General features: G+C 38.7%; 1 protein-coding gene across 9 annotated transcripts in view; it reads right to left on the reverse strand.

Annotated features, from left to right (window-relative positions):
* STOX2 (storkhead box 2) overlaps positions 1-26,073 on the reverse strand; it is a 136,703-nt gene that overhangs the window by 37,838 nt on the left and 72,792 nt on the right. For 2 of the 9 annotated variants that reach the window (XM_086891622.1, XM_023946708.2), the window contains exon 2: positions 1,215-1,304. The exons of the other annotated variants lie outside the window; for them this stretch is intronic. In XM_086891622.1, coding sequence (XP_086747748.1) covers positions 1,215-1,290 — 76 coding nt within the window. In that variant the 5' untranslated portion in view covers positions 1,291-1,304. The remainder of the gene's footprint in view (positions 1-1,214; positions 1,305-26,073) is intronic. 9 annotated transcript variants of the gene reach the window in all.

Consider the following 26,073-nt stretch of genomic DNA (forward strand, 5'->3'; position numbering starts at 1 on the left):
AGACATGATAGCAGTGAGTAATGGCACAGTCTTCTAAGAGGAAGAGTGGGAACAAAATCTGGTTTAAAAATGGATCACTTAGGGAAAGGTTTGATGGTCACCTGCAACACTTGCAAGAGGTGGGACTCAAAGAACCTCAGTGCATCTATCATCAGAACCAGGCCCCTACCAGAAGGCAACTGTGGGAAGGATGTTAGCTGGAAAAGCATCTGAATACCTGGAAGACAGGTTACAAAGGAGCAAGCATTAAGACAAACCCCTGCAGGGCAGCAAGATTGCTTTGAAAATGTTTGTTTTTAATTTCAATCTTGATTCTGAAGTGATAACATCATGCCACAAGCAAAGAAACCAGAATGGCAATGTTGTCTAGAGCATGATTTCATCCTCCCCACCTTGCAAGTTGCTTATCAGCTCAGGACACTGTCAAGCTTAGCAGCACGGGCTTGCTACTGGAAGAATGTGGAGCTAGCAGGGTTTTTCAGGTCAGGCTGGACCTGGTACAATGCTGCAGATTAAGCAACTTCAGTGAATGAAGTGAGAGTCTCGAGAGCAGCCAATTTGCTCCTGGGAATAAGATTGGAAGCACCTAACCAAGCATTTAGGTAGGAAGGGACTGCCAGCTCTGTGTTTGTTCCTACTTTGATGTTCAAGGGATCAGAAAGGGTAACCTTTCTGGAAATGAACAAATCATACTAAGCAAAGTATTCTGTATAACTCGTTTCTGAAGTATACAAAAATACCCTGGAAAAACGAGTTTTGGTTGCTGCATGGCAAAAGCTCCCAAATTGTTTTAAAGATCTGCTATGGTTTTGTCTTAAAGCTCATCAATGCTCAAGGCCCATGAAAAGCTGTCATTTCCTCACTGCTCATGAACATACCAAATAGCAATATTAAACAAGTATTGTGAAAAGGGGATCCAACTGGTGGACAAGTTCTTGAAACCTGGACACAACATTCAGGCATTTGTCACTTCTGTTATCTTAGGCCTGAGCTCTCTTGTTAAGAGTAGATTATCTGCAAGTCTTTCTACTGCCTCTTATTGGAGCCCAGATCCATAAAAGCATCATTTAATATTCATTATCTATTACCAAGATGTAAAAGAGACAAGTCCTGTGACAAAATTCCTGCCTCACACAAAGTGAAGCACATAACACCAGCTGTTTTAAATGTCAATTTAATGATAAATAATGTCTCACAAAACAAGGTAGACATACCACTGGAAATGTCCCCATGCCTCTCTTGTATTGGATGCATCATTCTTGTAACCTTGCAACAGTCAGGGCTATTCATTAACCAGCTATTAGCTGAAAAAAATAAAATGTCCATTAAAAAGTAGCACCAACTTTCTGAAAGTGCAGTAAACTGAGACACAGGTAAACTTTCAGAAGCAGAAAAGGATTTTAGCTAGAAACTTCATCCTGAACCTCTTCTTTATCTAACTGGATTTTTTACTTTTATAGAAAGCTGCCACAATAATCCAGGTAAATTCTGAGCATGTGAAAAGTTAAAAAAGAAAAAAGAAAAAAAAAGGAAAAGAAAATTATGATCTTTCAGGAATACTCTGGATGTGAAAAGTTAAAAAAGAAAAAGGAAAAAAAAAGGAAAAGAAAATTATGATCTTTCAGGAATACTCTGGATGCCACCATGAAACCTCTTCAGAAAGAGAATTCCTTATATTGGGAGTTAATTTTGTGCCACTTTTTATTCTAAACCAAAGGATGCACACAACAATATATGGGTGAAAGTGATTTAAGATGTGTTTCTAATAATGTTTGAATGAGGACCTGCTTCTGGAATTATTAAAATAAAAACTATTTCCATTTGTAAAAGCCATTATCTCTATTCTCTGACTAAGCCCCTTGCAACCCTTTAAAAAGAGGGGAAAAAAGCCAAAGCAAAACCCAACAAAACAAAACAAAACAAAAAAAAAAAAAAAAGAAAAAAAGAAAAAAAGAGAGAACAATTTAAATGTTTGATGTGACAAATGCCAGACTCCAAAGCTCATAAATGTACTTGAACAATGCATTTGAAACTCTCATCCCAATACCTTACATCTTCAAATAATTTCCTGAGCTCACTCAAGATGCAAGCACTTTAAATGTACAAACATGGAAATAACCTTCCAGCTCTTGTTAAGAAGATAATGAATGACAGTTAACTTTTTACTTTCAAGATGACTCTTAATCATTGCTCCTGTAATTTTACTTTCAGCCTCACCCTGTCCCAATCCTGGCATGTTCTGCTCCACACAGAACACACAGAGAGATCAGAAAAGCTGTGCTTAAGATTCAGAAAGAAGATAAAAAGTACAGGTGATTAGAAGTGTGCTCTATCCTGCCTGAAAGGATGGGGGGAGGGCTGATAGTGATGGGGGACAGCAAAAGAGCACACAAGAGCACACATGATATAATAAGAAAGGGAAAATGTTCTTCCAGAATGAGATGAAAAATGAAGGAAACAGGGGTAAAAGGGGAGCAGGAAGGGATCTAAACAGTTATGAAGAAAAAAGAGACAGTTTTAAAACTCATGAGAGAAGAAACATTTACAGCTTTACGGAAATGGATGCAACTTTTAAACATTTAAGATAAAAGGCAAACAAACAAAAGATTTAAAGTAAAAAGTGAGAGAGACCTATCCTGAGTGGGTTTCCAGTAGATGCTGACACCATGCATTATGAAGTGCTGGATTTTAAAGGGGAAGGTGTCTCAAAAATTATTTTCCTTTCCTCCTCAAAGAAAACCAAGTCTATGACCAGGGCAAACCTACAAGTAAACAAGCATCAGCACCCTTGACTACCCAGACCAAAGAGACAGAACTAACAAGCTCTTCACCTGGCTATGGGAATGAAAAGATAGCCCTTTATGGATGGGACATGGAAACCACTGCTAAATAGGCAGAGCATCCTGAACACATTTTCCAAGCATCTGTTTGGATACAGGCCTCTGATGCTGGCCTGGAAGATGGCAGGACTGGAAGCAGGGTGGAAACCATAGCCTCCAAATGCTTCTCAGCGCTTCTAATCACAGGATAACCTGGTGGTGTGGAGAGGAAGAACTTCTACCCAGTTTACAGCAGAAGTCAGAATTCCTCCCAGGCAGCAGAACCTTCACTTTATTCCCACAACCTGCTATCCAAAGCTGGTTCTCAAAAACTTTTTTGGGGTTTGGAGGTTTGGTCATTTTTTGTTAGTTGGTTTGGAGGGGGTGGGTGAGATTTGGGGACTGTAGGATTGTTTTGAGGGTTTTTTAATATTTTATTTTTCTTTATTGGTCCACTTTCCACTTTAAGGTATAATTAAGGTTCAAAGTCAAGAGAGAAAGGGAACCAGCTCTGTGTCAGCAATCAGCTACAAATCCTGTTAATAGCTACCCATAATCTCTCCCAGTCTAGGCATGTAATCTACCTGAGAGGTAAATTAATTTTCCAGTGGTTGCCTCCATGGGTTACCAATCTCTATTGCTTGTTAAACATTTAGTTACACAGGCATAATGTCTCCTGGGAGAGAATACACAGCCAGGCATTACACCTCATCTCCATGAACCCCATTCTCTTCATAGCAGAGCTTGTACCTCCACACAAGGAATAAAAGCTTAGTTAGAAATGAGAAGCCCTATTTCCCCATGTACTAGGACATCGTTTACTTTACATACTTAAAGAAAAATACAACTGAGTACAAGCAGCCAGAATTAACCTCAAAAGGTTTTGGTGGGTTTTTTTCTTTCCTTCCATCCAGTGTTTTTACTTGTTAACAAATCAAGCTAGTTTCACAGTCTGTAAGTGTCAGTTCTCAGGAAAAAAAAAGATCAGCAAGTTATAGTCACAGCTTTTAACAAGTTCTCAAAGTTCCATAATACCTCATAAAACAAGTATCACTTACATCCCCACCACCAGCGCAGTGATCCATATTGAACATGTGCCACAATCACGAATGCAAACCATTTCCCTTACAGCACTGTTCAGTCAAGTCAAACTGACATGCAAGAATATGGTACTCCACATTTCCATTTTTCCATTTTCCCATCCTTAGTGATGACAGGTATCAGGTCTGTAACCCATCTTTGTCTTGAACAACCCTCAGGCAAACATTAAGGAGTCTTGCCTTGCAGACGTCATGAGGGACTTCACCTGCCACTATAGTAGGACGGCTCTGGTGATTCTGGTAACCACAACGATTGGGAGGCAGATAGGCAATGTCCATTATTCTCCCAATATCTTGAGAAAACAGGGATTAACATCACATCACTAGAAAGATGTGGCCTAAATACTAAATAACATCCTACAGCCTCACTGCTGGCAGAACTACTCGTTCCACAGTGGACAGGCCCTATCTCACCAACAGTTTTCTCCGTTTTCACGCACACACACATGCACACACAGGTTCTCATTATCAGACAATGGCTGAATGATCAAAGTTAAGAATCACTCCTACCTCTTTTTGCCTTGTTGATATTTCAAAAACAAAAATCAATTAAATTTAGATATCATTTATAGAAATTGTTTTTAACTCAGCTGTTCCACACAGGGATTGGGAAGGTAATGGCTCTGCTGCAAAAAGAGGGAATAAATGCTCCCAGGCTCCCAAAGGATGATTTATTCCTCACTCCCCAAATTCAAAAGTGAGGTTCCTCTTGCACACAATCCAGTTAATAATCTGGATTCTTCTTTGCTGCACTATTATTTCACTGACAGAATTTACTGGCAATATAAAATATAGGAGAGCATTTTATTCTGCATGTATTTTGCACCTCCATCTCTTTTGCATCTTACTTCTCTTTCAGCAGATAGAGTTTAAGGCTTTGCAGCATTTACAATGCTTTATTTTATGTGTCCAATACAATAGGTACCGAAGTGCAATAAAAAAAAAAAAATTACTATAAGAACAGAAGGGCATTTTCTCCTCAGCTACACATCAGGCACCTGAATTTAGGTGAAGTCTCTGTGCTTGTAGAGTCAAGACCTGAATTGCTGGTCATGGACAGGTCACTGACAATACAAAAGGAGAGCCGTGTTGTGTTGGGATAGTGAGGAAGAGCCAAGTCCAAGACTCACCCAGCAGAGGTCAGGCTAAATCAAAACTTCATTGTCATTATGGGTCCTAAGAAATTGTCTCTTGGGTCCTTCCCACGATTTCCCCTCAGAATCAAACAACAAGTATTTTTACAATGTGACAGACATCTAAGAATTACTCTGAAAATCAATTTAAAACAGCAAAGACTTAAGTTTGTTGGACAAAATACCATTGAAAAACACTAAGACAAAAGCATCTGACACCAAACATTTGAAGAAGTCAATATTATTGTTGGGCAAAAATGTATTCATTAAATGAAATAAGAATGAAAATCCACTGTAGTAATATAAACAAAACATTGTGAATGCTCTCCAAGAGTAATTCAAGTGAATTTTGTGCTGATACACAAAGCATAGTAAATACTTCTAAAAATATACATTGATAAAAGTATTCATAATTACAAGGGGAATCATGAAGGGTCTCAAGAGTTTGGGAGTCATCTGTCCACAAAACTAAAACAAAAGCATCATGCCTGTGATTTAGCACTCAGCACAAAAAGCAGAAAACAGAAAACACTTAAAACAAGACTCATGGAGATAGAATAAAGTAAGCCTGCGTAATGTACTCATATGCATGGCAAAGAATCTACATAGGCCCCTACAGTTTTCAATTAAAAATGTGAAAATACTACAAAAACCTAACAAAGGAGATGCAGTGTTCAGTATCCCAGTAAGTTGCATTAAAACAAATAGTAGAAAGTGTACCAAAAAATGCACGGAAAAGCTAAAAAGTGCAGCATCTAATATGTCTGTGTATTTGTGATATGTACACAAACATGCAAAGATGCATTACTTAAATAAACTTTTCTTCTACAGTCAACATAAGTGTTGGGGGGAAGGTTCGAAGCATGTGAATGAGATTTTAGTACAGGTAAAATGTTCAGTAATATTTCTTACGACAGTTAATACTAGAACATTGCAGATAATGCTAATTACACCCTGAATATTATTTGAATCAAGGGGTTTGATACATCATCCAACACTAAGTATGGCAAGCAGCAACACTGCATTTCACAGGGGAAGATCAGAGCTGTTACACATTCATTACCTTAAGGAAGCAAAGTGCCCTAAGTTTGACCTAAGCAGTTGGTAGGCAGTGAGTTGTTTATACTTAAAATGCCTAAGTTTACAATCCAAGGAAATGGATTTTACAGTCTTTCTTGTTGCAGCACAGACACCCAGCACTCTAGGTTATGCTCTAGTCTCCTTTAGTTGCCACTTACCAGAGAATGTCAAGATTGGTGGAAACAACTTTGGATTGCCTCTGGGCCTCTCCCCTTGCCCTGCTCTGTGGTCTCAGAAAGGTTTGACTACAACTGTCTCCCTGAAGCTGCAGCATGCAGAAGTCTTATCCCAGAATATACCTTCTTTTTTCCTAACAGTCACCCAACTCAGAGCTTGTGTACTGTTCTCTAAAGGCATCCCTAAAACTGCTTTATGGTCTCTGCACTGAGGACAGTTTACTTTCAAGCAGATCACAGGCCCTGAGATGCAGCTCTACTCTTCTTGTTCCACATTAAATGGACACATGCAGTCCAAACGTTTTCAATGACTGTATTTACTAGAAGTGGCTTGCAACCCGCCTGTATTGATAGTTACACTTTGCTGAAGGGGTTGCTTTCAAGTCTCAGCTGCGCAGAAAGTTTAAAAGAAAATATCTCGCCTCAAGGGAAATACAGAGTTCCTAAATCACTGCTACATTATTATAGGACACAGAGTTTTATCCACATAACACATGCACACACCTTTCATCTCTGATTAAGAAAGAAAATATGGTCATATAAAAGGTACTGCAGGGATGCCAGAAATGGTTCTTTTCTAAAAGGAATCCTCATTAAACATGACTTCTTCAGCATGCAACTTCTGCAAGAATTGAAAAGACTACACCTGATATCCTAGAGAAGTAGCTTAGAGAGTGTTGTATTTATTAGTTCAACAAAAGTTTCAGCTGAGGATGAAATGAAATACAAATGACTAGTAAATACTACCATTACTCTTTAAATATCTCTTCTACAAAGTCAGAATCAATTACAGAGATTGCAAAAGCTGGAACAGCCTCCCTCATTACCTGAAAACTACTAGAACTTGGGATGAAGTCAAAAGGGAGACACAATTCATGTCATGAAAACAAGACAGACATCACCAATGCTCCTCCAGACATGGCCCATTCATCTGTGCATCCTTCAGACAATTTTTCTTCTATCTGCTATGCCAGCCACCCTTGTTCCATCTTGCAGCTAGTGATAAATTACACTTCAGTGCAGCAATTCATCCAACTTAAATAGGATGTAGGAATCTTATGTTTTCCTTTTTAAGTGCTTTCCTCTACTGGTAAAACTAAAATAAAGCCACATGGTATCAAAAGGTTGTATTTCTGACTGCCTTGTGGTACAGAGAAAAAACCCCAACCTGTTATGCATCTTCATATTAAGTACGTAGTTGTCATCACATCAATATTCAATGAAAATTTTTTCAATGGAAACACTTTTCAAATTCAAATCTATAACACATGTGATACAAGCAACACTGATCTGCAGCAATGTGTGCTGATACTCCACTGATATTCCAGCTTAGTCCTTGCTGCACTTTGCCAACCATGGAAATGTCCAATTGCATTCTGTTTTTCCAGTCCAGAACTCCTTGTACTGCTGCTATCACCACTTTGTTGTGTTCCTCCATGCTTGTTTCGACAGCTCGTGTTAAAGACTAGCCAAAATGTGAGTCTGATTTAGACAGACCAATCACCTCACTCATATTGCCTCATATATAAAGGCAATCTTTAAGCCTGACCCAGTAAATGGAACTTATAGTTGTGAGAAAATAATGACAAGCATTCCCATAGGCTCATCTGAAATGTGGTGCTAGCTATGAGATGCAGCCCTGAATAATTCAAGCACAAGTCCACCTTGGGAGACAAAATACAAAGGATTTGAGAACAGGGTGGTGTTTTCCCCTTCTGCTTTGTTTATTCTTGCCAATGTCACTACATACTTTCTTGGGTAATTCCATCAACAAGTCACAAAACTTGCGTTATACAATCAATAAAGTCATCATTTTTTGCAACTAAAGCAAAAAAAGGCTAGATTTAACAAAATATTCTTCTACATAAAAACATTAATGACAAAATGAGTAGTCCTTGAGTTAGGAGTGCAATTTATTTTAGCGTGGGCGTGCAGCTTTTGCTTGAAGCCAGTGTGATTTGCATGTAGTACTCCCCAAGTAAATGAATAGAATTTACCTTGATTTTAAAAGCATTGTTTGAGCACAGATTCAACTCCTCTTGAGAGGAATGGTGTGGTCTTATAATGAAGAGAGTGTACTACAATCACCTGGGATCCCTTCCAATCTGGATTTTTCCCATGATCTTGATACTCAAGGTGTTCAGTCAGATGCCAGTCTGTACAGGCTATTGGGATGACTGGAGGCAGGGTCTGGGAGAGCCTGCACACTCCTATTGAATGTAATATAAGTTCCCATGCCAAACTTCTTATGCCTGTCATACAACACTCAACAGCAATCAGCATCAGTCTGAAATTTGCCAGTTCGTGTATACCTGTATCCTATGACTCCTGCCATCACCTTGGATGTGTTAGCAACAGCTGTTCAAATCATAGAAATATAAAATGTGGCCTTAATGCCATTAACTTATGTATATTTTGAATAGAATATTTATAGTGAGGAATCAAAAGCCAGCTCTAAGTAGTGTTCTTGTTATCTTTCCTAATGCATTGTTAGATTTTGCTAGTGATGCTACAGTTTGTGCATGTTTGGGATTTTCTCCTTTGTTTTGCTGGCAAGACCAGGGAAGTCCCAGGGCTGAGACTGGTGGAGAGGCAGTGTTCCCAAGGACTGTACAATAGAGCAGTGTTTCCTAAAGTAGGTTATGTGAAGGACGAGCAGAAAGGCATCAGAGGGAGGGGTGACTCTGGAAAATATGGATGATGTCATCCTCAGCATGAGCAGATCTTTGAAAATACAGGGCAGTGATTTATTTTCCTGGTAGAAGATAAGGAGCTATGCTTCCAAAAGTGGGGAAAGTGCAGACCTATCTCAATGTTTCCTTGTTTCACTGAATCCTTTTAACCAACTAGTTCTGGAAACATGGACAACTTGGTTATAAATGGCCATGTGCTCAGCCTTTGTCTTAAGCCTATGCCCAGATGACCCATTTTGCACATTTCAACCAAGAATAAAGTGACCTCATTTTCAAAAGTGCTGAGCACCAGCTGTTCCTATTGTGTTCACAAACCACACTATAGGTTCCTGTTTTCAAATTCTTGACCTCAAAAGAATTTTGAGGCAACAGAGTGGTTATATGTTCTTCCACTTGCCATATGCCTATTTATTTTAGTTCAAATGTAAAAGTCTGGGTCAGCTACTTTAAAATCCTGAATGCACTAAATAGGAACAAGTACTCTTGCCACTAGAACTTAAGTGCAACATAAGTGAGCCACCTGATCTTAAAAAATATTTTTTCCATAGAAGAATGACTAGATTGAAATTCAGAGTATTTTGACTTTTTTATTTTGTTTCTTCCAATAAATGTCCTAAAAATGGGGGAACAATAGCATCCCAGATGTTACACCTGAATTTATATTTCTGGGATTATGTTTCTTTGTTACCTGCTACATGAAGTTAGGTCAAAAAATTCAAAATCATTTTGCTACAGCTTTTGGCTAGTGACTTTTCCCTAACAAACAGGTACTTTGTAGTTTTAAACTAAGTGGTTACTAAGTTGCCTAAGTAGTTTTAAACTGTTACTTGAATGTACTACTGTCATCACCAGACAAAATATCACACTGCTTGTGCAAACACTAAATACAACTACCTTATCTTTCCCCCAAACCATAAAGCTTCAAATCAGCAACATCAACAAAACAACTTACACACAAATCACAAAACAAGTCATGCTGATGATCAGTGCACAATATATGGTTTTGATTTTTAAATTAAGCTGAGTTTTAATAAAAACATAGCAAGAAAACCTCAAAATATATTGAACTTGCTATGATTTCTTGTTGACTTCTACTGAGAAGACACTGATTTGCATTGCATTGCACCCCAGCAAAATATCCTGACTATGTGTGAGCAAAGCACCACTGCTTTTGGGCATAAGTAAGTGAAACCATATAGAGACAATACATAAATGTACAAAACTTAGTAATAAAAAAACCATAAATATTCTCTCTCTGAATACAGTATTTTAATATTCACAGTAACTTGAAGAGAAATTGATGGTACTCCCAAATCAAATAGATCTTGATACCTTGCTTATGTTAGTTAGTCAGAGTTCTGCTTTGATTTGACTGTAAAATAAACCTGGTCTTGCTTATACTTTTAGCTCTGCCTGTGTTTTACAACAGCAGAAAGCAGAGTTGTGGGAAAGGAGCTTTCCTGAAAGCAGGGTCATTGGGTGGGGCCAAGCACCCAGAAGAGGGGAGTGTGAGATAAAGGCAGGAGGGTTCAGAGTAAAGGCCAGGAGCAAAAATGTTTTGCTGTTGCACAGATGGACTCTCATGTCTGAGAAACAGAAGTAAAGCAGACATACTAGTAGCTCAAAATCAGTGGTTTGACATGCTTTTCCAAAATTTTCCTCATACTTGCTGACATTTTACAGGTCAAACTACCTACAAATGCCACAGGAAACTCTCTGAAAGTTGCTGGTAAAGTGCGTAAGAGACGTAAAACTTTTATTTTACTTTGAAAATAATTCAGAATAGAAACACTATCAGATCACCACAAGTCCTGAGATGTATGAAGGTGCTTGAGTAGACACCACAAGATAACAGTAAAGGAAACAAATAAAAATGGTCTCTTTATCTTGGTGACACAGTCTTTGAAATACAGCTTGTTTCCTTGGTGTGAGGAAGATTTGTCAGTGACCTTTTGAGAAAAAATGGCTACAAATCCTGCCAAAACCAGCTTATAAATCCCTTCACACATCAGTACTTTTGGCTTCATTTGTTCCATACTGCTGATGCTCTGAGAATCACCAGAAAGCACATCCCACCCTTGACCTCCAAAGCCAGACCACAGTATTTCCAAGTTTTGCACTAGTGGCAAGGCACAGAGATTTGCTAATGTCACAAGAAGAGCTGGCTGGTCGTGTTTGATGAACTATCCTAAGAAAAGCTATCAATTCCATATTAATTTGATCCTTAATGTTCTTCTGTGTAAACTATAGCTGCAAACACAATGAGGTCATCTTGTACGATCATGAAAGCATGACAAGCAACATAAGATTCCAACTTTTGTGATTCACACACTAAAAGAAAAAACTATGCAGCAAACATTAATTTCTTATCTACAAAAGCAGGTTATGTCTTTTCCTTTTTGAAGAACAAAACCAGTACAACAAACCCATCTATACCAAGAAATATCTGAGCATAACTATGATTTCTAGATCACTTTAAAGAAGCCACATATATACTCTTTATAAACTGTCACTGCTGCTCTGAACTGGTTTCAGGCAGCTTTTACAATTTTTCAACACAGCAGAAGCTATGATATATTCAACAAATTAGCTTGCACTACGCCCATCCTTTCACAAAGGCTTGGTCAGACAGGCTTGGTGGCAGGCCATCAGCTCCTTGTGCAAGGGGTCTGAGAGTCCCACCACGCTACCCCTGACTATGTCACCCATACCCTTTTTGGCTGTGAAAGAGGTGACAAGAGGGTGTGTAGAGGATTTACACTCATGTAAGTATTTCTATACAGAAGACTTCCAAAAACTGCAAAGTTGAGATCCAAGTACTAAAGAGAAGGTTTAAATGCAACTACCAACATCGACATCACCAACCAACTACCAACACCAGTTCTCGCAATTAAACTTATTAGACTTTGGCCTTTTCCTTCTGACTACATTTGTGTCTTCAAAGATAAAGTAGTCAGGCCAAGAAAAATACCCAAAATGCTCACACACAAAATGCAGCTGCTTAGCATATGTCATTACCACACTGACTTCAAAAATACTGAGCAACTAAAACCTGCAAGCCACTTGGCTTTAGCTGGAGATAAATGCCTGTGATAAGAGAGGTATAATTGTTCAATGTAATACTGCAGCATGTTTTATATAAACATTTGCTAACACTGCACTTCATATATTTCATTTCAGAGTTGTAAAGTGCTGCTGAATATTCCAACTTTATTTATGGCCTGCTCCTGTAATATTTACACATCCAGTGTTCCCCTTGATGCCAAATTAAATACACTATCCTAGCTTCAAAGTAGAAAGGAGCATTTATGCTTTACAACAGAGGGCATAGCCTACAGGTTTCTAGCAGTTACCCAGCTTATTCCTTTCCACTGCTGAAAGAGGAAAAGGGAAAATCAGAAAAGAATGTGTTAATTTGTGAAGAGAACATGAAATCGGGATTAAAGATAGCTTTTGCATTTAGTAAAATGCTTTGGGTTTAACCATAATTTTTCTATAAGCTAACTATTAAGTAAATGAAAACATCTGAAATTAGGGCTCCTACAAAGGAGACATGTTTGTAGACTTCTTGGACAGTTTAGTTTCATAATGGAATGTGTGGTGTGACACTGCTCTCTCTCTTAGCACTGCACTGCCACTTCTTCTGCATCACAACTCTTGGACAGCCTCAAGCAAACTTGACAGAGAGGGGAGCAGCCTCCAAGGTCTTACATTCTTACAAATCTTGGTGATCAACCACGAAGTGTACTGAGGAAAGACTGAAGCAAAAGCACAGACATTCAAAAAGATATCAAGCTACCTAGAAGGGAGAGATGAGAGAAAGGGATGGAAAACACAGCTCACAAAGTCTTCTTGGTTTTTTGGGGTTTTTTTACTTTAATAGCTGGTTGTAACTATCCGGGAAAAGTCCTTCAGCCTCCACTCAAAGAAATCTCTTTGGATACTTCCGTTTTCTGCCTGCTTTTCTGCTGTAAAGTCAAGGGGAGGGACTGTCATATTGCAATGACAGCAAGGCACAGGTCAGAATCATGGGAAGGAAAGGTAAGCTTTGTGATGTCAGACCAGCGATGTCAGCAAGGCATGACATCTCGCCACAAAACCTGGCATCCTGCCCTGATTTTAGGACAAGTAATTCTCAGCAGTAACCAGTTCTGGCTCCAGCTCTTCCCCTTCTGTCATCTGCAGGTTTTGACATAAGTGCCTCAGGGTCTTCCCCTCCACCTGAGCACCAAGAGCTGCAGATCCACCCTTTCACCATTGTGCAAGCAGGGGATCACCAGCCTACATGCACATGGGAGACCACACTGAGGGCACCACTGCCACAGTAGTAACAGCACTCATTTCAATGATAGCTACTGCAAAGATAGGTATGGTATTGCTCCATGTCAGCGTGGCAATCTTCCTTTAAATCAGACAATTAGGAATAAACCAACACTACTAATAAATGCAGCCTGCTGATTTTCATACTGCAAATGATCCATGGTGTTCCCTGAGCATCATCAAGTGAAGTCCAATTTTGTTGCCTGGCTCTATCTACAGAAACCATTCTATTGTTGCCAGCAATGGACTCAACAGCCTTGCTTTTGCTCTCATGCTACAATAAACTAGCAATAACTCAGTTAAAAATCAATAGAATTGGACTGGTATAGAAAGAAGAATCTGACCCCATAGTCTATTAGGTCGCTTTTAATGATCCCACAATTAGAGAAATCAAATTAAACATTTAACATTTGACCTTTGCTGCCGTTTCTAAATTGGCTAATAGAGATTAAAAGCACATACTTTTTTTTCAAGAATTCACAAAAAAAAGGTTTCAAATCCTGCAAAGGACATTTGATATGTTTCATTGTGCACTAGAGTTTAAAATGCTTTTTTTTTTTTTTTTTAAATGTGGAATAGTAGCTTCAGACTCTAAAATTATGGACTTTGGAGGTACTCTGATTAAGCACCCACTAGACAGATTGGATCATGGACTGGAGTGGACAAAAGTCAGTGTCCTGTGAGAATCTCAGTGCTACTACGGTGTTTAAGAACACTTCTGCAAATAAAACAAAAAGTGACAAATTTAAAGACTGCTGAGAGGAAATTCTCCAATTTCTTTTTAAATTGAAGTCTATTATGAAAATTTTATCACTTTTTACTTTTTTATATCCCATATTGTCTACCATTTGCATTGTTTTTTCAATGTTTATATTTTACTCTTGCTAGGAAACACCAACATTAATTACAATTACTAATATCATGCACATCTAAATAAACACCTGCAGATGTACACAAAGCATAAACAAAATACACTCATACTGGTATAAAACCCAGCCTCCTCAAGTAAAATGTATTAAAGAGATGTGCTCTGATGTTATATTAACATGTAATATATAGAAATCTTCGGAAGAAGGGTAGAGATTAAAAAGAGAAGTTTTAAAAGGAAAGTACATGTAAATACATATGTATAAAGTAAAATTCAATATAACATGTATGAATTTATTATGGCACTCAGTACATGCAGCAAAGTTATTTTGTACATACACAGCAAAAAGATGATTCCTGTGAGCATCACTGAATGTGCATAGAGGATCTCTTATGAGGGCTGGACCATGTGCAGTGCATACACAGACAATCTCTGGAAGAATCACCACACACAGTTATCTCCATCCGCTTCTACACAACATACCTGAAATTTATTTCAGAGAGCATATTTTTGTTATGCTTGTCTATGAACTGACAGGGCTTGGGAATATAATTTTGATGGATACTTCGGCAGCTCTGCAGAGAGACAATGGTGACTTGTATTCAGCTCTACATTCCACCAGTATTTTCAAAGGCAACCCACTGAGCACATGGATAGGGTTAGTTCAGGCCCATATGAAAATTCAGGTATGTGGATTTTGAAATTTATCCAGTCCAATTTATAAGCCTTCAGAGATGTTGAACGTTTTCCTCCTGCAAAAAACTGCACTTTTATGGAGACATCCAATGTACCACAACCTCAGAAAGCCATGGTGGAAAGTTATGGCCTTTAGCTGTTAGCTGAAACAAGATTAATCCTGTGAGCCAGCCAACGCCTCCAAAAATAAGGAAAAGGGGTACCTTGGAGACATGAAACATTAGGACCCACTTCTGCATCCTTTTCTCAGGTCAGTGCTGTCTTGAAACAGCAGTTCTGCTTTACCAGTAAGCAGAAGACTTGGAAACAACTAATGCCTTGGCACCAGATCCTGCTTGCAATTAGAATCAGGAGTTGACATTTTTGGAATGTCAAGAGTTGATATAACAAGAAATTCCTACTTAATGCACAGCCTTTCATCTAGGAATGTGTCACCTTCAAGATGAGACGGCTCACGAGGCTCAGAATTCAGAGGGAAAGGATAGGAAGGAACTAAGTGAAGAAAATTATGAGAAAGGAGTAAATGGAATTACAGAAATAATTAACAAATGCTTCTTTCATGACTTCAGAAGAGAATGTGTGATGACATGAATCCTATTAATATCCTAGCTACAGGAATCTGCAATGTATATGCTGTTTGGAAAGATGGGATTAATGTTGCCTCTTGACCTAACAGCTGATCTGCTGTTTTTCTACCATCAAAAAATACCAAGAACCTCAAAACCTCCCTCACGTGTGCGCATATTCCTCATTATTAGGAAAAGCAGCAAAAGAGGACAGGATGAAACCTAATGCTAGTTTAGTACTGACGATGCACACAACTCGGGGCTGCCACAGGGCAGCTCCCCTCATGCAAGGGAAGCAGCTGTCACTCCCCTACCACTGCCTGGTGTCAGAGTGTACCAGTGAAACATGATGGGGACTGCCAAACAAATGGTATTCCTGCACCAACTGGCAAAGGATGGGAAGCATACTGGGGGGAGCACCACACACACTTGCCTTCTCTTTCCACTTCCTTAGATACCTTTTTGTGGTTATAGTTGGACACAGCAGAGTAGGCAAAACAGACCTGGGTCTTAATGGGCACAGCCACTCTTAGGTTGTTTTCCAGACACACTTGTTGCTGGAAAAACATAATCCAAAACTGCTACTGATTGGCAACGTAGACCAGAGTGGGTTTTAGATGTTATTTTTCTCCTTGCTGGTTCCCCATAGCAAAATAGCCCTCCCACAGTTATGCACAGCAATCACATATTTGCATCCATCCATTCAGGAGTACATAAGAGGTCAAATGCTCTGATCTGAAAAGCTGGGTTTGAAGCTAATTTGCTATTAAAGTGACACTTCCCATGGGTAACTGTGCTGTCAGACAATTTTGACACACCTAGTACTGACAAAGCTTGCTTTGACACCAACTCACTAGTAAAATTCAGTATCAACACCTTTTTGTATGCTTTCTCACCATTTGATCCACACCATCCTATTCAACTGCAACATTAATTAGTGAATGAATTATGATGACACAGCAATGTTGAGCTTTTTACCTCAACTCTTCTAACTTACCTTCTCATGATTTAACTCTAAATGCACAGTGAAACACTTCACTGTACTTAAGTAGACTGCAGTGGGTGTGAAAAAGGCATCACTGCTAGGATGAAAAAGAATAACCATGAAAAGCCAAATGTACTGTACTGTAGAGCCTGTTGGTCTGTTTGGAACAGTCAGCACTGCGATGAAAACCGAACAAGATTATCATCTGGTAGGCAGAAAAAATGTTGTATCAGTTTTGAAATGAGCTCAGAGATATGCAAATGAAGGAGCAATAGTCTTGGTTTAAATACAGCCAGTTTAATGATTTAAATTGAAATCTAAGTCAAAATTGAAATCTAAGGGTGAGCTGGTAAAAGTGAAGCATCCTTCTTGTGACCAGAACACATCAGCCTTCTCTGGGAGAACAGCAACTCTGCCCACAACTCCTCTTTTTGTGCTCTGCCATCATACCTGCCCTTGTTTCCGGTAAACCTGCCCCAGTTTCTCTAGCGGTCCAATCTGTGGCCCCAATTCAAAGGCAGACCTCAATTAAAAGGGAGCATTACTCAGCAGTTACAGCTACACCCTCCTCCACCTTTCCAATTCTCCTGTGTAGGCAAAGAATATGTGCAAGAGATATGGGTACATGCACAGTTCTTGGAAGGAGCACTGCTGTGTGTTAAGGTTTCCTACCTCAACAGTCAACCAAAACTTTGTGCACTTTTCCCACTGAAGGACAGAGTCAGACCCTTGGGGCCTTAAGGTACATTCTTATGTAGAACCATTGGCACACGCACACAGAGCACAGGCTCACTAGGTATACAATTAATAAATGTACATAAATCATATTTTACTGTGCTGCACAACAGGCAATACGGCTGACCACATCTGGTGACAAGTTATTGTATGTGGCTCTAATATAAACAATACCTCACACAGCTACTCCAGCCTCTTGTGAAAAGAGATAGTTAAGAATGTGATTTTTAAAGTGAGGTTTCTAAAACATGCCTGAATTTTACACCTATAGTTACACAAGAATATTTCTGCATTTAAAATAATTACACAGACTGAACCTAAGATTGACTCAGAGGAAAATGCCTCATGATTTTAGCAAAAAACAAAAACCGAAAAATGTTTCATTTAGAGATGGCTACATATTTTTCCAACAAAACTAGAAGAAGTTGTTCAGAAACTGAGATTTCATTTAAAGCTGGAAGGAAAAAAGAATGCAGAAAACCATTTTTTGCTTCTCTGTTCTGTGAAAACATTTCAGTCAGATCATTCCTATGCAGACATCCCATGCAAATACAATTTTAAGATTTCACTCTTGAAATTCAATGCTTATGGAACATTTCTATCTAAAGAGAAAGAAAAGTAACTACATCCATCCATAATGAAAGCAAAGACTAAAGATCTATTTGTAACATATTACAAACCCCTAGATATTCCCTGGAGATTGACTTCCTTTATTCATAATTTTTGACTGGACCAGTGGAATGGGAGGAGGTCAGTACATGGACAAACAGCCAGCCAATCTGCTCCCACCTGTGATCCCATCTCTCCATCTGTGAAACTGCCCTGAAAACACAGGCTGAGGAATCACTTGGGCCTTGGGTGAACTTTCCATGGCCACTGGTATTTGTCCTCCATCTCTCAAAAGAGATGTACTGCAAACATATCAAATTTACAAGTGGAGGTCGCAGCTGTTCCAAACTTCATGTTAAAGCCAATAAACTTCTCCAAAGTTTCTGGACACTCTACTCACCCGGCCAGCAATGCAGTAATTGCACCTGAAAACACACAAATCTGAAGAAAACCTTGTAAAAAACATTTCCATTTCACTCTGATTAAACAAATATTTAGTTTAAGGCTTATACGTTGTGAAGTAGGCCACAGTACGGTCCAAGAATGCAAATTCTCATGAGAGCAGAACTTAGAATGTCCTATGAAAATGAAGAATGGTACTTCACTCTAAAATGCTGTGAAAATTTAAGAGGCAAAGTTAAGTGCCGCAATGAAATTTAGTACATCATCTTTACTGGCTTATAAGGTAAACAGTCCAATTATAGCATTTACAACATTATCACATATGGTCAGAAGTTCATCTACAAATTAGGTCACAGGTCATCAACAGGAAATTCATAGGAAATTATGGAGGAAATGAAAAGAACACAAATGGGCAAGCAAACTAATTTAAACAATCTAGCTTCTCCCAGCACAGCTTCCTGTGTTATGGTGAACTCAGTTTTCATACTGAACTTTGCCTTTTCCAGGCCACATTAAGTATTTCTGAACTGTCTATTATACTCCCCAAGCCTCAAAATGTGGAGGTCAGATTCACTAAAAAGAGCCATTCAGGCTTTTTTCTTTAAACAATATAGCTGGGAAAGGAAATAGTAACTAGAAAAGGTGTTTTGAGATCATTAAATGCAGGTTTATCACTATTGGCACCTCAACAATGGTTGTACAAGATCCTTCATTGACACAAATACCACAGTGAGGACAGATACCAACCAAACATAAGAAGACATTCTCATATTCCTTCAGTTCAAGCATCCCAGCCAAACTGCACCTGCACTCTTGATCATATTTGAGGAGATGACAAGTAGTATCTGGGAGCCTGTTCTACTCCCACAATAGACATGCTTTTCAAAATAAAATCTGGTCAGTAAGGCATAGGAAAAGAGAGCTACAGTTCATCTAGGTTATCTGGACAACTTTTGAAAAGAAAAACTGCTAAACAGAAGCAGTTAGTTCTTAATTGCTTAGAGCTGAAAGCACTGTACTGCCTATACTTTTAATGTATCATACAGAAACAAAAGTTAGGAGTAACTTTGCAAGACAGATGCAAAATTAAAGACTGGCAAGATGTCTCAGCTCCTTGCTCCTTTAGTTAAATAAAAAGTCATAGTACAAATGAGATCAACTTTTCCTTCAATCTTTTTAACAATACCCAAACGCCCACACATAAGGTCCACAAAATAAAAGCAGCTCAAGGTCATTCTTACTCTGGTGCTTTCATACCCTGTAAAATTCAATAAAACACTGAGATCTGGTTTTAAAATATCACAACTTGAAATTTCTAGTGAACTGTGCATTTGTAGCCATCTTCTGCAGATAGTATTTCCCACTGAAGCAACAAGAAACACTCGTACACTTGAAAAATTATGGGAGTCACATAATCTACAAAAAACAGAACTATTTTTGGGTTGTGAGGAGTTGGTGGACAAGGTAGAAGCAATAACAGTACCAAATAACACTCATTCCACATAATTTACTGCTGGTATTATAAACAGGCTCTCTTTTTTGGCTTGCAGGAAGTGAGATGAAAAATTCTAAGAACACAGTGTTGATCTGGACATGGAATTTCACCTGCAGAATGAGGACTGCTATGTTCACACTGAACATGCCCATTACTGGATGTCTCTTATTATCCACCATTACCAAATCAAAGCCTGGGTTGAGAAAGGATCCTTTTTTGTGATGGACAATATTACATTATAAAACAAAGGAGAAGATTCTTCAATTGAACTGATTACAATAGAAGTGCAGAGAACTATAGAAACATTTAAAAGTACCCAGGAAAACAAAGTCAATGACTGATACAACTGGGAATACCTCCCTCATCTACTAACTTTCAAACCCAGTGATTTTAATCTCTCTTTGAGGGAAGGAAAAGGGAAAGTTGCTATGCTCTTTATAATGAATTCAAGCCTGTTGAAAATCAAGTTTTCTTGTTCCGGTTTACCTTTTGCAGCCTGTTTAAAAGCTGCCAATACAGATCAGGATTCTGTCTAAACTAGACTGCTCTACCCACTCTATCATGCTGCACACCCAAATATACTTGCTGTAAAGCCAGGTCTTCCTTTTTCCCCGCCCCCCTCCACAGGCAGTTTGAGCAAGATAATTCCAGCACCTATATGTCATCCAAGAGTGAGACACAAAACAGCATCAGTAGTGCAGCCAACTCAATAAAATATGCTGAAAAAAGGAAGCTGGTAGCTATAAACAACTTTCATACTCTTTCATAGCTACAGGCAGTCACTCAGGAACAACAAATTCTGGTTTGGGAAATTTTTGCAACTTCAATATTCAAGCATTTTCTCTAGGACTACTCTGGTTGCTACAGGCCTTGATACCAAAAATTCTGGAAGAACAAGTACAGAAGCACAATTTTCTGAGACTCTTAGAAAAGCTTTGAACCCTTGCTTCTGCTTCCTGTTCAATTTAATTCATCTAGAAAAAAAAGGCCTATAAATGAAAGTATTCAGTTTAAGTTCAGGCACTCGGGTCTCAGTTTTAATGGTCACTATCCTTTTTCCCTTTTCTGATAAAATTTTAACCCAGTGGTTAGACAGAACTGCATGAAGTATTAATTAGTTACTTCTTACAAGAGGCAATCTATATTTCTATGCTAAGATTCAGATCTACACCACCGAACCCATCAGATATCCAGTTTTGGTAATTTAATAGCAGTTTTGTCATTTAAACTAATGGAAAGTATAATGTTTTTCAAGGGAAAAAACACAAATGTCATTACCATTATGTTATTTAGCAATTCTTGCACACGCTCTAGCTTAGCTGACAGTTTTTGGTCATGACTCCAATATAGTCTGGCCACTTCCAACTATGTAAAAGTATGCTCAGGGGGATCCAAAAGCAATAGTACCTGATTTTTTTTTTTTAGCACTGCTTTACTTGAGCCATGGCCCAGAATTTGGATGTTGATTCTGTTTTAATGCTATTCACAGAGATATTCTACAACCTGCTATGGGATATAAAGCAGAGTCGTGCTAAAGGACCTTCAGAAAACTGAAAAGAAACCCTCAATTTTTGGTGGATTTCTACAACATGCTTGGCAAAACAGAATCTTTCTGGTCTTCTGATTGTACTTATATGTCTTTAAACTGTGCAAACAATGTTACAAAGATGATAGTTTACTCCGAGATGAACTCTCCAGCATACAAATGAAGGCCTATTGTTGCTCACAACTGAGCAGGTCATCAAGCTAACCCAAGGTGATCTCCAGAATCCTCACATTTCAGCCTCTTCCAACAAATAGTGCATTTTACAAAGATGTGGCTCCTATTCAATTCCAAAATGGCAAGATATTCAACACCCTTCAGGTTTATCAAGTGTTGCCAACAGGGTATAGCTTCTACACCTGTGAAAGACTGGGAGCTACTTGTGATGAATCAGTACTGTGTTTGTTCTGAACCCTTGTCTAGTCTTGAAAGAGGAGCTTCCTGTATCTTCAGTAGTCTATCATGATACTGAGTGTGCATACAGAAAAATTACTTCAATCACAGGGCTACCAGAAAACACAACTAGAAATGTACTCAGATGCAGACTGACACTGCAATACAAATGTCAATGATGGCCTTTGGTGACTTGATCCTGGAGCACCTCTGTGACCCCCAACCTGGCCAAAGATCCAAGCAAACCAGCACAGAGAACATGGAAATGCAAGCAGGAACAAGGGGCTAGGAAGGAAAAATAACCTGGAACTTAGCCCTGCAGAGATGAGCGCTCTGAACTGAGACAGAAACACAAGCTGGTCTAGGTAAGATAGGCACACACACAGTCTTCTCTTTCTTTGTTATGCTCATTCCTCTTTGAATTCATTTCTAATGCCATGAAGAAAAGAGAGACTCTGGATCCTTACACTCATAGGTCACAACAGCCAGCAAGAGCAACAGGTACTCAAGTGCAGTTTGGTCAGCTGAACACACAAGCAGTGCTCAGGCCAGTGCCCACAGCTCAGTCTAAAAGTGAACTCATGGTTATGCAGAAAATGTCTTGGTATCTGGTGGGCAAGGACCAGGCATACATGTGAAATAACACACACAAGCACAGCACTGTACGTGAGTTAACACTGCACATACAACCGCAGGGATGAAAACCAGGGCTCTACAGAAGCAGAGAAAAGCTCGTCTTGTATTCTTTTAGGCAAGAAACCAGGGAGAAAACAAAATTAAGTAGAAACTGTACAAAAATAATTGGTCAGTGAACTTGAACCAAGTTTGTGGTCTGAAGACATAGCACACTTAGATCCTTCCCCCATATCAGGATGCAGTGAAAGCTCCTAATTCTCTGCCAAGGTAAGTGGATGCTACAGAGACCAAAAGGGATTGGAAAGACACAGTGAGTCCAACAGTAACCTCCCAAGCAATAAAGCAGGCACAGCCCCTGAACTAACTGAACAAAGTGACCCTCTTGAGGTTCACCAGTTCACCATAGACTGAAGCAAAGGAGATAGAGCAGGATCCAGGAGCTAAAACTGGTCCTACTAGCCATTGACACCCACAAACTCTCAGTTTTTATTGTCCCAGTAATGGGTCTGGCCAAAAACAACACAAAACTACTCAGAATTCAGGGAGGAAAGGACATTACATCAGTGTTAAGAAGATATATGGAAAGGTGTTTCTTAGTACCATAATTCAAAAAATAGTACGTGATGCAATACTGATTATTCCATTAAATATTAATTACAATTAAAATTAATTACAGCTGCTTTTAAGCTACAACATCTTCCTTTAGATAAGTGAATTAAGGGACAGGAGAACTGAATGAGATTTGCATGTATCTAGCACTTGTCAATTACGTTAAATGGAGTTCTTCAGTTCATGTGTAACCATCTCCAAATATTACTCTGTAGATTTAGAGGTTCAAGCTTAAAAATAAAAAATAAAAAAAAATACTTTGGACTCTCAAATTTGCTCAGATCGCTCCCAAAATCCTTCTTACTGTTCAAGGAGCTTGAAGAGTTTGTCCTAGACTTTCCATCAAACATTCCTGAAAGAGAGGATGAGGTTATCTTTTCCTCCTACAAATTCTAATTTGCATACAGATACCATCAGTTGGATAGCAGGGTTACATACTTCTCTCCTTTCCCTTCTGCTTGAACTTGGTAATCAAACTCTGGTAACAGCAGGCAACATTGAGACTGAATTTTACTCTTCAACTTTGAAGGACTGAAACTTCTGCAAGGAAAATGTAAAGCAAAGAGCAGTAAAATAACCACACACTTTTCAGAAGGTAAACTCCAAATGATCATCCTCTGGAATTAGTTTTTACCATTGCAGAAAGCTCTTCCTTTCTTCCACACATTCCTTCATGCTGTGTGTGTTAGACTGTTACCCTACACCACCTTCATCTCAAACTGACATGTTACCTCCAACACCAAAATTGTCAATTAAAGTTACTGAAGAAGGCTGCAGGAAAAAGTTATTTCTTTCAAGAGTGTTACTCTGTTCCGGTAATATTTAATGGCTGGGTCAATCACAGGGTGCAGCTCCTCTCTCTGCTAAAACAAAATCCAGGACTTGCTTTTGTATTTAGAAGGAAAAAAGGGGAAAATAAGCAAGAAGCTTCCAATATTTGAAAAGCTATATATACTATTTCATTTAACTGTCTGGAGACCTCCTAAGTTGCATTAAGTTTTATCCTGCTTGGCAGCTGTATATGATTTTCTTTTTCCCTTGAATTAAGCAGCAGTAGATCAAAAACTTGAAGTATATTTCTCCCTTTTCAATAACGGGTATTGTATACATGTATATGAATTGTATTGGATTCAAACTTTCAGTGTCTCTTTCCACACAAGGTCAAAGCTTTACATTGTTGTAATTTTCTTTCTCAGTGTTTTTTCTCCAAGATGGGTCTTCCACTGGGAAATTAATATTCTGCATGAACAATGAACTCCTTGCATGGCCTTTGAACCTAGTGGTTGCTAGGAGGCCTAAAGAAACCCTGGAGTACAGCCTATTTAATAGCACGTATCAAGAGATTATTCAGAAGCAAAAATGTGTGATTTTCTAAATTGTCTGCTTTTTTCCCTCCTTACTTCAATCTCCATTCATCTGTCAAACAATCTTTAGATTTCATATGAATTGCATCTGCATCAATTTTCTATAATTATGGGCAGTTTGTTCCCCGAGTATTGAAAATGTGACTGGCCAGCCACCAATGCTGCTTCAAATCAAGCAAATATCAAACTGCTCCTTACTCAGTTTTACTGAAAAGGGTGCTTAAAATCAGATGTGCTTCACCACTGTAACATGAGGTTTGCACTTCCATTATGAACATGGCTCTGCTTAGAAACTGTATTTTCCTCATACAAAACACCATGGCATCGACTGCAGCACCATTACTCAGTGTTTCTCTGTGCTGAAAGAAATATATATAGCTCCTCCGTGCTCAATTCAGGCATACTTGAATATTAACATTTCAAGCTTTTTAGCATCTTACTGCAGGTTGTTTGATCGTATGCATTTCCATATTTTCCCAAGCATAGTAATTGAGGCAAAACCCCAAGGTTTCTTTCCCACCCTCCACCTCCATTCCAAACAATGAGGCATTTAATTAAAAAGATAACCACAACAATGCTAATGGTGATGAGGTTAAATGGTTGGATAAACAGAATGCAGCCCTCTGAAAAGCCCATGTGTTTCGGGACACTTTCTCCCCTACAACATTCTGGGTGACAAAGAAAGTATTTGTATTCCTGATCCCCACAGTTTTTACACCAGTGGACTTCCTACAAATTTCCTGCATGGAAGAGAGTTCAGTTCAAATAGTGAGAAATGTTTAGACACAGTAGCTATTCCTTCCAAAACTAATATTTGGAAAGGCAGTGGACAAGGATCCTTTAAAAATAAATTAATGTGCCAACTATCTGTTATGAAAGAACAAACACATTTCCAGATAAAAGCCTAATAAGTTGTTGTTAGGGTTAAAAAAAACCAACAACAACAAAAAAACCGCAACAAAACCAACACGTATTTGCTGATTTTATTTTTCAATATGCTCTCCCTTCAACAACTTTAGCAAATTAGTAAAACTTATGACATTTGTCCTTCATCTTCAGTTGTTGCAATTGAAATCAACGCCCTCTATATTCATAAACAAGTATTCTTGGTCTGGAGATAACTTTAAAACACCTATAGCAGATTAAAATTCTGTGCCCCCTCCTACCCCTCAAGGACACAGGTATCTGCCAAAAAACACAGGGTGACACATCTGATTCTGTGGATTGCTGGTGTTCAACTGTCTGGTTGGACTGTACCAATCTTACCAACATAAAGCTTTCACAGAGCACTTTGCTGAAGAATTAAAAACAAGCAAGAACCACACCACTTGGCACAAAATGCTCACGTGAGTTCCTTCTCCTTTAAATATGGGCTTTCACACTGGAAGAAAGGCCTAAAAAGTACTGACTTCAACAGAACTGACACAGAGTATCTTACACTGGGAATATCAGGACATTCACCAAGAACAACAAAAATCTTTGCCTTATTGTCAGATTCAGCTGTCCAGACACTTTGAACGGAACAAATCAACCACTCCACCACCACAACCATTCTCCTCTTCTTCAGCTGTTCAAGCATAAATTATCCTTGTTGTTTTCACTCACTTCCCAGGAACCAGAGCACCAATTACCAAAATGGCACTATATTCTTACACAGGCAGATTTTTCAATAAAATTAGTATTATTTCTCTTGTACTTGGGCATTAAAGAAAAAACAGTCACAAGACATTTTTTAAAACATGAGAAACCAACCCTGACTAAAGAGATATGTTTATTAAGGCCAGAGACAAGAAAGTGAGCATATGACTGAAAACCACAATCTTTGGCTCAATCTTTGCAGCAGAAATGGGG

Source organism: Cyanistes caeruleus, chromosome 5, assembly GCF_971803275.1.
Source record: "Cyanistes caeruleus chromosome 5, bCyaCae1.hap1.1, whole genome shotgun sequence".
Lineage (NCBI taxonomy): Eukaryota > Metazoa > Chordata > Aves > Passeriformes > Paridae > Cyanistes > Cyanistes caeruleus.